At 35.8% G+C, this 13,175-nt stretch overlaps 1 protein-coding gene across 3 annotated transcripts in view; it reads right to left on the bottom strand.

The window, feature by feature from the left end:
- unc-13 overlaps positions 1-13,175 on the bottom strand; it is a 477,247-nt gene that overhangs the window by 421,168 nt on the left and 42,904 nt on the right. For 2 of the 3 annotated variants that reach the window (XM_074177324.1, XM_074177325.1), the window contains exons 1-4: positions 9,714-9,932; positions 8,810-8,839; positions 8,469-8,571; positions 2,993-3,110 (exon numbers count right to left, since the gene is read on the bottom strand). In XM_074177324.1, coding sequence (XP_074033425.1) covers positions 2,993-3,110; positions 8,469-8,571; positions 8,810-8,839; positions 9,714-9,912 — 450 coding nt within the window. In that variant the 5' untranslated portion in view covers positions 9,913-9,932. Of the gene's footprint in view, positions 1-2,992; positions 3,111-8,468; positions 8,572-8,809; positions 8,840-9,713; positions 9,933-13,175 lie in introns of those variants that run through there. The other variant, XM_074177326.1, reaches the window with a different exon arrangement.

The following is a 13,175-nucleotide window of genomic DNA, read 5'->3' as shown; positions in this document are numbered from 1 at the left end:
CATCAATTCAAAATTAAACCAATTTATGAATTCCTTTCTTCATAATTTTCTCTTTTGAAAATACTTCTTTCAATTTTAAGATAAGTGTATTTTCACAGCTGAACCGTTATTCAAAGAAATTTTAATACGGCGGTCGTAAAGAAATGCCATTGTTTGTCCTATGTTGTTTCTATGGTATTTTCAGGCTGCATTTCCTATATCCACAATAAACAAAAGATACCAAGAGCAAAACAATGGAATCACCCTTTCCACTTCACTAAAGAATAAAATTGATGATCTCAAGCACTTGAATCACTTGAGGAAAAAAACGCTGAAAATAGTAACATCGGTTACAGCATAACCAAGAAGAGTGTAGAAAATTAAATACGTCAGGAAAAACAAATGATTTCATGAAGAAGGTTCAGGATTCTAGCAATGAAACCAAAATTCTCTGGAGAATCATAAAACAACCACAAAAAAATTAATATAAATATACATACGAGGTGATTCAAAAGTACTTTGACAAACTTCAGGAGGTGATTCCTCACAATATTCTAATATGAATTGTCCAAATAAATAAATGTCTGGAAACGCTTCGTTTCCAAGATACAGGATGTTGAAGTTTTATTTTTATTTTCGTTTTTTTCAAATAACTTTTGAAACAATGAACTTAATTAAACGAAACTTGGTAATAGGAGGTTTTTGAGGTATCGAATTCCAACCTGATGTTCTTATTGCTCTTACTCGTAGGGGGCGCCACCTACACGTCTTTTTCTTTTTTAAAGATTCATAACTTTTTTGGGCGTACTTCTAGCACATTTTTCAATAAAAAAATTGATTCTTCTATCATATCTACGTAAATAAGCTACCCTTGTAACTAGTCGCTGTAAGCAACCGTTTTCTAAATATTTGGACTTGAAAACTTCAAGTCGATTATTTGATAATCGATGCATGTTGAAATTATTACGAATATTTTGCTTTTTTCATAAGAATGCTTTGGAAATGAATTTGACGTTTTACTCGTTTGAAGAGGTAATTACTGTTGGGTACGTTCCTTTATGACATCCTTAAGCGAAATAGTTATTTTTGTATCAAGGGTACATAATCAGTATTTGTTTTAATGAAATTTGCAAGAAATGTCAACATTTTATTTCAGGAAATTTTGAATATGTAGAATAAACTAAAATAAAACTGAATTGTTTTCAAATAAATTGTTGGAAGTGTCCACCTTCAGCGAAGATACAGGCAGTCAGTCGTCTAGTCATTGAATCTCGTACCCGCTCAAAAATTATTGGTGTGTTTCTTATTGTTTCACAGGCGTCTACTATTTGGTTTCTTAGATCTTCCTCGTTCACTAATGGAGTCCTTTGAACTAGTGACTTCGAATGTCCCCAAAAATAGAAATCTATCGGGTTTAGATCTGGGGACCTTGGTGTCCACGCCTGGTTAGGTTCTTCTACACCCCTACCGATCCATCGATTTGGATAGACTGTGTTAAGGAATTCCCTGGCTACAACGCTAAAATGGGCCGGAGCCCCATCATGCATCATGCATAAACTACATGCGGTTACGAATTTTTAATGGTACATTCTGAAGTAGTCCCGGCAATTCAGTTTCTAAAAAGTGTCTGTAAGTTGCGTCATTCAGTCGGAGCGGAAGAAAGAAAGGACCTATCAAGTAATTATCAATTATTGCCGCCCATACATTTACAGAAAATTGATACTGATAATGCCTTTCACTAACTGCGTGCGGATTTTCGAGAGCCCAGACATGGTTGTTATGAAAGTTTGTGATAGCATTTCGGGAGAAGTTTGCCTCGTCCGTGAAGAGTACATATGTTAAATATTGAGGATTTCCAGCCAATTTTCTCAAAAACCATTGACACATAGTAATGCGTTGGGGAAAGTTTCGTGGCAAAAGAGCTTGTACCCTTTGAATATGGTATGGATAAAACTGTTGATCGTGGATAATTCTCCAAACTGTGGACTGAGTAGAATTGACAGCTTCAGCAATTACTCTTGTGCTTGTTTCTGGATTCTCCTCGAGAGCGTTCAAAACAGCTTCTTCCAATTCTGGGGTTCGGACTGCTCGTGGTCTTCCAATAATATCAGCTGCCCTCTTAAAGCTACCTGTTTCTGCCAAACGACGGTGGAGCTGAAGGCAGTACTCGGTTAGGAAATCGCTCCTGGTAAATACGTCTTGCTTCGCGCGCATTGACTTGAAGTTTTCAAGTCCAAATATTTAGAAAACGGTTACAGCGACTAGTAACAAGGGTAGCTTATTTACGTAGATATGATAGAGGAATCGATTTTTTACTGAAAAATGTGCTAGAAGTACGCCCAAAAATATTATGAATCTTTAAAAAAGAAAAACACGTGTAGGTGGCGCCCCCTACGAGTAAGAGCAATAAGAGTATCAGGTTTGAATTCGACACATCAAAAACATCCTATTACCAAGTTTCGTTTAATTAAGTTCAGTATTTCAAAAGTTATTTGAGAAAAACGAAAATAAAAATAAAACTTCAACATCCTGTATCTTGGAAACGAAGCGTTTCCGGACATTTATTTATTCGGACAATTCATATTAGAATATTGTGAGGAATCACCTCCTGAAGTTTGTCAAAGTACTTTTGAATCACCCTGTATAGTAGTAATAAGTCAAAATGAAAAGTTATTCAGTAGCGAAAAAGAAGTCGTAGAAATATTAGGGAAGTATAACAATAATTGCCTATAGATGGAGCAGTAAAATGCCAAAATCTTTCTTTTCTTCAATGATTTCATTTCACGCTAATTTGTAACCTCCTCCTTGGAGTGGTTGTTAAAACGATATTCAAACTATTTGAAATTGAATAAAGTAGCAAGAATGGAAAATATTCTCGGATGTTTTTTTAGGTTGCTTCTCTCATTATCAAATATTTCTCTTATAAGTCATAGAGAACGTTTAGTGTTCTAATCGTGAAAAATTTCTCGCTCGTTGGATAATATACCATTATTAATGTTATTTTTATACTTACCTCGTTTGAATAGGTTATTGTTTGAAGCGGTATCCAATGGTATCCTATAGCTCGGTCCCAAATCATTCCTTTATTCCACACTTCTATCAGCAAACCTGTATCAAGATTGTTGGTTTCACTGGAAAATCAAAATCGAACATTAATAACTGAAGTACATTTTCAACCTTAGAAGATAATTTATGATACGGACACTCTATTCCATTGATTACATTATCTATTCATGAAGACAATAGGGCCATTGTCATTTTTTATAGGGCATTATCTTCACGGCATTTTCGATGCTCAAAACAACTCTGAACATTAAACACAATATCAGTATTTCCCACTGACTGGAACTGCAGAGCGAAAAATCAGAAAATTTTACGCCAAAGAAATCAAAAATTCTCATCAAGTATGATTTTTTTACCTTTCTAAATACGAAACCGGGCGAGAAATTCCGATGAGAACGAAATAAATAGTAATAATAATAAGTTCAGATCCTCCTCTCTGCATGGTCCGCGACCATGAGAGAGCAGGAACTGAAGCATTTCTCCTCAGGGCAGCTGCCCCAGCAGCTGATGACGTACCTACGTCATCCTTACAGCTAAGGGTTGAGAGAACTTGATGGATTGTATCCAGCTCAGCGGTAAGATAACTACTCGTCTGTTTGAATTATTTATGTCCACAAAAATTCAAATCTCCCGCTACGATGTTATGAGATGCAGAAGTGTGCGCTCTGAATAAATGGCGAGCTGCGTGACGGTTTGAGGACGCTATATGATAATTTGGTACACTCTGGTTGGTTCACCGCTGGGTAACAGGACACCACGTGACAATTTGATGCATTCTGGTCGACTGGGCAAGCTGAGGACAACCTTACTGGTGTGATGACGTCACAATCTGCCTGAATTAGGGCTAGATCTACTCAGTTTAGTTTTCGATACTGAACGAGGTGATCACAAATCTATCACCGAATTGTAACCCATCCAGCAAAAGGCCCATGCAAAAGCCGCATAGATTACTTCACACAACTTCAACAACATTGAAGACCTCGGCTTATCAAAGCGCCTGACCTTCGCTGATTATGGAATTTTTGAGTAGGAAATCCAATAATGTAACGTTGTATATCCGAGGTAGGTCTGTGAAGTGAAGGTTGAGTCCAGGAATGTCTAGGTAGAAAGTAGGTAGGTCCAAAGTTAGTGGACCTACTAGAATCTCATCTGCATTCCGTCAAAAGAATTTTGCTCTTCAATGGAGCCGATCAGATTATCTTTCAGGTCGGATGGCAAGAAAAAAACTCTGCCAAACGCTGAAAATCTGATTAGGTCCATTGCGGGCAGGCACATAGTTTGTGATCTGCTATTTCATTTTCTTTCGAACGGAGATAGTTATCAGTCCGGCCTGAAATCTGAACCAGAGATGATTTTTCCAAACTTTCTATTGAGTAAGGTTTTGTGTGTTTTTGGCAGATCGCTATCAACTTGGTCGTGGTTCGATGAAAGCCAAATGCTTAGCTTTCCGAAAAAAAATTCTTGATGTATGTGTCAGATTTATTTCTGTGCGAGGTTGATTTCTTCCAATCTTTCCAAACATAAATCGATGGCGTTAATTTCCACTTAAAATATAGTAGCATAGCTCCACAATCAGGTGGATATCTCAGTCCAAGGTCCTTCATCAGAAACTGACGGTATTTTTGTGATTTCGAATTGGGGTGAAAAAAACCAGGTTCAATTCAATGCCACGACAACTCAGGCAACGTTTTCTCCAAAAAGATGAATGTCTCGGAACCGAATATAATAATATCAGGACAGACAATTCCGCTATCTCCTTCGATAAGTTTGTTAAAATGGACACCAATATGTCTTGTCACAATCATGTCGCTGAAATTGTAAAGACTGCTTCTCAAACGCTTGAAACACTGTTCCGAACCAGAAAACTATACACATCTCAGCAACTTTTGATGCTTTATAAAGCTCAGATCAGACCTTGTGTAGAGTATTGTTCTCATGCATGGAGCTGCACCACTACACATATCCAGAAACTGCTGGGTTTCATCCAGAATAGGGCCATCCGCCTGATTGGAGACAAGAACATCACTTGCAACCTTCATTGTCTAGAACACCAAAGGAAGGTTGATATCTGTCTCCCTCTTCTAGATACTTTTTCGGGAGGTGTTCAAGTTACTTGGCACATTTGATTCCACCAAGATCGGTACGTATCAGAAATGCGCAACTGACTATGGCTGCTCGTTTTGAGGTTCAACTCAGTATAGCTCAAACTTCACTATTTTATTTGGATAACTGTGTTTATGTGGAAAGAACTTTCTGAGAACATTTTTCCAAATGGGTTCAATCTCCAGAGATTCAAATCCAATGTGAATTGCTACTTTCGCACAAGCAGCGCTCTTAAAGCGCCTTAAGGATTTTCCTGTAGTGCTTGTGTTTTGTCACTCAGTAGAAGGAATGTATAAGATAAATCGTAGTTGACTGAGGCATTGAGTCTGAGATTATGCTCAGAATGCTGTGACTTTCAGTAGTGTGCTACACTCCACATAAGCCTGTCTTGTGCAGTTTTCAGTATGTACAATTCTGTACCTTGTCCATCTCTCCCCCCTCTCCACAAAAATGTTAGGAGTAGATCTAGAAGGATTTACATGGCCACTAACGGAGTGATACTGATGGCATCGAAGATAGCCAGGCAAGCATGTCTCTGTACAACAGAGAGGTGTGTGTATCTGTAACAACAATAAATTTGTAATTATCCAAATCCCAAGGCTTCATCAATTATCGACCACTGCTCAACAAAAACTTCAGTGATTGAGTTTGTGTACATCAGCTCCAATTATTTTCCCGTCAATGTGATTTTCACCCACTCGTATTTGAATTCGCTCATAATTTGATTTTGGTAGTTGTTCATAATACGATTTCCAGAACTCCATTGGAAATGATTTGTTGCCTGAACAGTGGTCTCCTCAGTGAGTTCAATTAGTTCAGATGGCCTCGCATGGAAATAACTGCATTATAATGAAGCAACAACACGTTCAGCCTGCTGAAACAGCAGTGAAACTTTTTTCAGATTGATGATAATTTTCCATTGTTTGTGGCAATGGATTTTAATGCCGTATGAAATAATGGAATTATTTCATGAAATGAAGTATTCGTATATCGTGATTATGAAAAATGATCAACCACAATTTGAAAGTTCACAACAAAATATGATATACAATTATTCACAAAATCGTATCAAATCAAATATATGTTTTTCCTATAGGTACGATGCGTATGTTATGTCATTTTTGAGATTGTCTAGAGATTTCTTTCTTAAAATTTCATGATTTCAATCAACGAGGTCCCTGAATACATGAAGCTTTCTTATTTTACCACCCAGGAAGAAGATATAGTTGGCCACTGTCACCTCTTCACGAATTATTATTCAGTCATCCTTGTTCACTGTGTTCCAACATGATTTATTCTACTGAAGAAAAAATAGAAATTGTTGCAACCTATCATCGAAATAATGAATGTGCTAAAGCTGCTGCAAGAATTTATAATACGAATCATCCAGACCACAACGTGAGCCATCAATATGTTAAACAGTTAATGGATAAGTTTCAAATTTCAGGTTCTGTTCACAACAGAAAACATGAAGTATCCCGTCCTATCACAAATGACGGAATTGAAGTTGCAGTTTTAAGACATGTACAAATGAATAATGGACTATATAATCAGACAAGTAGTTAGAGCGTCCGGTGTATCACCTTCTAGTGTTTTTCGGATTTTGAGAGCCTACAAATTCCATCCTTTCGAAATGAGGCTAGTTAAGGAATTAAACGAAGATGATCCTGATCGCCGACTTCAGTTTTGTGAGGTGTTCAGCGAGAAATTGATCCATAACCCAAACCTATTATACAAAAAATGTTTTTCAGACGAAAGTTCATTCATGTTGAATGGTGATAGACATAATTGTCGTTACTGGAGAAATTCAAGACACATACTTGAATCTATTACAAGACTGTGTAGATCCTATGATTACACAACTTTTAAAAAATGTTGATAATTAAGTAGAAAATGAAATAACATTCAAGCAGGATGGTGCACCCCTACATTTTGATGTTCGGGTGAGACAGTTTTTGGACGAACGTTTTCCAATATGTTGGATTGGCAGAAGGGATCTAGTGAAGTGGCCGGCTAGATCACCTGATCTCACACCTATGAACTTGAACACTATGAACGCTTTCGAGAGTAGACTGTATTATTGTATGGAACTGGATGGAGGTCATTTTGAACACTTTATCTGTTGATTGAGTTGCCATTAATATTACTTTTGTTGAATTCCTCAATAAAATAAGCGACAGCAAATTTTCTGTTTTTTTTTTTAATAAAACGTTCAACATTCAATTTCAAAATAACGAATGAATCAATCTCGAAAAAAATTACAGGGGCAATAAAGGGATGAGAGACCTTTCAAATGATGTATCACTCGACCCCTCATGCCATTGAAAAAAATAGGGGTGGTAGTTGTTGACCGCAGGGGATGAAGTTTCGGATATGATTTCCATATCAGAATTAGTCCCCCTAGAAATAGAAATTAACGTGTTCTTTGAATTCGACTACACGTCCGTTCCTGAGTTACAGGGGTGTCAAGTTTTCGTTGGAACGCCCTATATATTTACCTGAGGTGTTTACCTTGTATGCTGTTATTCTGTTTAGTCAATAGTCTTTTCATTTTTTCTGATACTTCGCCGGTATATATGTGTGTTTTGTCAGTTTCAATATTTTCAATGTATACTCAGTTAACAATTTTGATTGTTTTCAAACAAGCCGAGTTCATATTCAATAGCTGTCCATTGTCTCCACTGTCAGATGACCCAAATGATCAACAAGTATTACCCCCAATGACATATTCATATTCATGGCATCTGAAATTTTTATCGCTCATAATCTAGTACTCAGAGAACAGTAGAGGATGTCACTTTGCAGATTTATTTTGAAAGCAATGGTTACGTAAATATCTTCCAACGCTTATCAGGCGTTCTGAACGTACAAAGAATGAATCGAATATCAAGGAGGATGAAGTTGTTGTAATCAATGAACTATGGGGTTGATTTCAATGAACACCAGGAATCATTGAAAAAATTCACAAAGGTCCTGATTATGAAGTCAAAATTGCAAATGTGAGAACATCCCAGAAAATCCATAAGAAATCTTCTAGATGAATTCATCGTCTCAAGTTTTGATACTGACGAAGGTCAGTAGTCGTCAAAATAGTTTCACAGTTGTCACAATAGAGTTTTGAGTAAGATCTTGAAATATATCCAGTTTTTATTACGACCTCCATATATAGGCTCTGATCCAGCTTCGGTATTGATTCAATTCTATTGTACTGACACTTATTTAATGACATATCAAATATTTTTTAATCGTGATAACACTTATTTTTTATCATTTCGTCGAGTGGCCGTATTCTTTCGAACTTTTCATTATATAAGGATACTCACAAAAGAAAATCTTGCTCCCAACATGGTGTCGCTCCTTTAACAGTTACTGTGGTCGATTTAACGTTTTGTAGTTTCAATGTAGCATATGTGTTGAATTGTTGTGCTGTAAAGGAAAAAAGTTGATGATTACTTTGAAAGCAAAATTAAAAATTTTACACATGGCGATTAAAAATGTATGTAACTTCAGAAACTGATTGTGTAGAAAAGTTCAAGAATTATAACAGAAGCATAGTCAAAATCATGTTGAAAATGCTTCATTTCAAAAGAAAGTAAAGAAAAATTCAAGAACTGTAAATAGTCTATTTTTTTAGGATTATGGCAGTTCAGCATTTTTGACTCACCTTGAATTCCAACATAACGGGCTTTCTTAACTGAAACAAAAAAGAATATCAATATTTGAAACTCTTGAAGTTACTTCAGATACTATCATGGTATCTGAAGTAAAAATCAATGATAACTAAGCAAAATATGGTAACATTTATATTGATATTTGTAGATAGAATTCGCAAATAACTGAATAAGTCAATGTTTTTATGCACAAAAATATTTTGCAGGAAAATAATTCAAACCAATATAATTTCCGACAATCAACACAATTATCTTGGTTGGTTTCCGGGTTTTGCCACAGCCTACTTTGGTTACAATCTCCAAACGTTTCAACTGCAACTGCAGCAGTCATCTTCAGTGGTGTGGTTAAAATACTCTTCTTGACTTATCAACTGGAACTGTTTCAGGTTTTGATATCCACCGTACTCAGCAAAGTGCTTGTCCAAAATACCGGATAATGTTCTATCCGGCTGTTGTCTTTCCGGAAATAATTCGAAATGAATTTGTGCTATTTTCGTACTATTCCTATCAAATTCATAATAAAGGTTCGAAATATCTCGTTATTCTTCATTTCGACTGAAGTATTTGTGCAAACGTAAGATTATCTAAAAGAACAATTCGTTCGTTCGTGCAAACTCAAGATGTTTGATGAGTTCTGACAACTATAGTGTTCATCAAACAAAATTTTTCGATGGAGTCATGATCATCTCAGATGAAGTTACCTGTGGTTTCAGAACAGCAAATCATATTTGTTCTTTTTCAAAATAGTTCTGGTGGATTTTACAGAAATCTCCATTTCGTAGACAATTTCTCGTAAAGAACAATCTTGATTAGCAAAATTTTTGTAACTGGCCAATTCTAAATTAACAAAAAAGATGTTTTCACTGTGTAGATTTGTATGTGCTAATATTTGCTCACCCATCACATTTATTTGATTCCTCTCACTTCCAGTAACGACACGTTTTCTTGTTTTCCTTCTGTCAAGTGCTCCATAGTCTCTCAAATTTCTTTCTAATCGTCTAAACATTCGGGTATAGCTTAACATACGTATTCCTTGCCAAAAGAGGATGTCTATTTGATTTTTCATAACTAAATAGCATATCAGTCTTTTCATCATTTGAATACATCTTTGATATATTCATAAACGTCTGACAGTTCTCAGCAGAACGCATTCATTTTTCCTGCCACAGAAACCAAACAAAGCCTACGCGTTAAAGATGGTAAATGAATTAAGATGCTATTTGATCCTAGCAAATTATACAACAATCGAATTTTGACCAAAAACTAATATTTTCGTTACTTTCAGGATTGAGAATTATAAAAATATTACGAATTATAATTGATTAAGGAGAAATTAGCCTTGAAAGGAGGATTACGGTAATACAAAAATTTACAAAACAAAAATGTACGAATTTTCATTGTATTAGGGTACCTACCTGTCGAATTTATTGGGTTGTCTGAATTATATTTTGAAGAAATCAAAACAATTTACAAAAGAGGTAACGACAGGACCGTAATTTGAAATTGTTATCACCGATGATGATAGTTATTTCAAATGAAACGCTATAAAAATGTCAAATGTAATATACCCTTGGATTGTGAATTTATTGCTTCATCAATATCTATAATAAAAAAGTCAGATCCGTATTTAAAAAAAAAATCACGGTAGCCATGTTGACACGAAACGATTTATCGAGAGTCCCCGTAAATTTTCTTCAACCATTGTATTGTTCCCGATGGCAGTTACCTTTTTTCCCATTTAATCGTCTTCGTATGTGTTACAGTTTAGAATGTAGTAATATTACCAAATGAAAAAACGGCCTATATAAAAAACACTGTTAGTTCTCAAATCAGCCAGGTGATTAAGTAGATTTTCCTGAAAACCCCAACTTGAATGACAATTCATTACCTGAATATCTGTAAATTCAAAGACGCTAACTTGGTTGGTGAAACACGTGTCAATGACAGTGGTGCACTTCTGGTGTTTGAAAACCATGCTTGTTTTGGATTTATTGTACACCAGAAGTTCCAGTTCCACCTTTAACCACTATATGAAGTTTTCCCATATTCAATAAACTCAAATTAGTGTTTAGTCGATTTCCAGGAATAGCAGTGATCAATTTCTTGCTCAGACCCTTATTAGAAATTAGTTAATCATATATTATCCGATAATTCTAGACGGAAATCTACGGCTTGCCTAGAGCACGTGAAAATCCTTTTGCGAGTCCGGGAGATCAAAGCAACCAATTACCTGATTTGTAAGCATGGAAGCTGAATAAATGGTTCGTTGATGATTCACATTTAATCTTGGAAGAGATAACAGAAATGGAAATAAACAATCTGATTAATTAGATCCTTCCTGCGGTTATACTAACTGAAAAGGAGGTTGTGTTCATGAAACTGACAAAGTCAGAATAACAGAGGATTTAAGAAATGGGGCTGATTATTTCTCAATGAGAACAATATGATGCGGTGATCTAAATCAAAACACTGAACATTTCCTTTATAATGTAGGATTATCTTTATGAAATGAGTGACTTGTAGAATTCGTAATCCAGATCCCATTATTTTTCATTACAATGCGAATATATCTTAATAATGATAACACGAGACAAAGTACGATCAATGCTATGATAAAGGACTCTATCATCTATAACGAGGAAAATATATGATCATCTACCCACTGCACCATACTTTTCAGACAATTGAGAAAAAACTTTTGCTTTAGAACTAGTCATATGATCTCAGTGCATAATTCTGCTCTAACTGTCAATACTTCTAATGCAGATAATACGCAGTCTTTGACTAATTTGTCCCAAGCATCAGGAGTGAGTCGTACAAACGTTTTTTGTATTCTTCTTCGACAAAAGAGTTGAGTTTTGTAAGTTTTTTTTTTGGAACGCATCAGCTATAATCCAGCTTTGTTAAACTTCCGATAACTGAAGTGGTTCATATAACATGCCAAATTCACATCCAATATGCCCAAAAACTGAGTGTTTTGAAAGAAATGTTCATAGCCTAATGCAGAACTATTCTCTTCGGAACAAAATGGTGAAGAATTTTTCAATTTGGATAACCAGGTTATGCCAAGTATTAACAACGTCATCCAGTTACATCTTCTATTGTGGAACGGGATACTTTTTCAACAGGATGCAGTCTATCCCCGTTACATAATACCAGGGCAACAACTCCTAGATGATAATTTCCCGAGTAGATGGCTCGGAAAGCATGATTTCACTGTTTTCAAGCCATATGTGAACCAAGAGCTATCTGTTCTTAATATTTCTTACTACCGCAGAATACAACTTATCTATTCGAAAACAGTTCTACGTAAGGCACTTCGTAGTTGACATTTGAAGACATCAAGCCAGATGTCATTTCCCGAATGCTGCGATGTTTACTTTCAGTCACACACAAGCATATTTTGTGCAATTGATAACATTTACAATTCTGTATGTTCTCCATCTAGCCTCTCTCTCCATGAATCTATAAAGATGACATCCATTGCCGCGTACGGAGAGAAGATTGACCCTACACTGGGTGCCAGTATTCAAAGTAAACCAAAAAGACTGGGAGAGTCACAGATTCCATAGAGGAACAAATTGTAAAGGAACATATTAGGAAATTATTCATTAATAAACGTTAAGAACATGTACCCAATAATACACACGAGACTGTTTAGGTGAGTTCCTAAATTCAACAGAAAAATTCCGATGGATTACTTCAACTAACAGAATCGCGCAAACTTTCCCAATCAACCAATAAATGAATCCAACAGATCATTCGATAAATATTATAAGTTGCCTTGTCAGAAGAAAATCAAAAAAGTGCACCAGCAAAACATTATTCGGCTCAGAATAATTACAGGGCTATTCGCTGAGTACCATTTGTTTTGAGGATGTTTCTTCTGGAAATGCCATGAAGAACTAAGAAAATTGTCAAATTGAAAGGGATTGACTCTATACTTGGTATCAAGACATTTAGGAATCACAGCAATAAATGGTAAGGAGTGCGCTAGATATGGATCATCAACTTCATACATTGCTGTTAACCAGCTGTACAGGTATCAAATTTGAGCTATAGGACTGAACCAGATAAGGAGTCCAAAAGAAACATAACAAATCTGGAAGCACACTCGAAAAATGTTTATGAAGTGACCAAACCGAATAACTGCTTTGGGATATCAGGAATCAAACATAATAAATACAGAACTACTTACTGGGTCCGATTTGTTCAAATAACACAGTTGTTATGCTCTGTTTGAAACCTCGGGTGTAGTAATGAATATTCCTGGAGTTCTATCTCAACACCAAACCATTATTTTTAACACCTCGACACGTGTTTCGATCACCAAGTGATCATCTTCAAAACGGAAGATTA

Source organism: Leptinotarsa decemlineata, unplaced genomic scaffold, assembly GCF_025532065.1.
Source record: "Leptinotarsa decemlineata unplaced genomic scaffold, Ldec_3_MD MMD2_tig00002974_RagTag_RagTag, whole genome shotgun sequence".
NCBI lineage: Eukaryota > Metazoa > Arthropoda > Insecta > Coleoptera > Chrysomelidae > Leptinotarsa > Leptinotarsa decemlineata.
The sequence above is the reverse complement of the archived record's forward strand: the minus strand, read 5'-3'. Positions and strand labels throughout refer to the sequence as shown.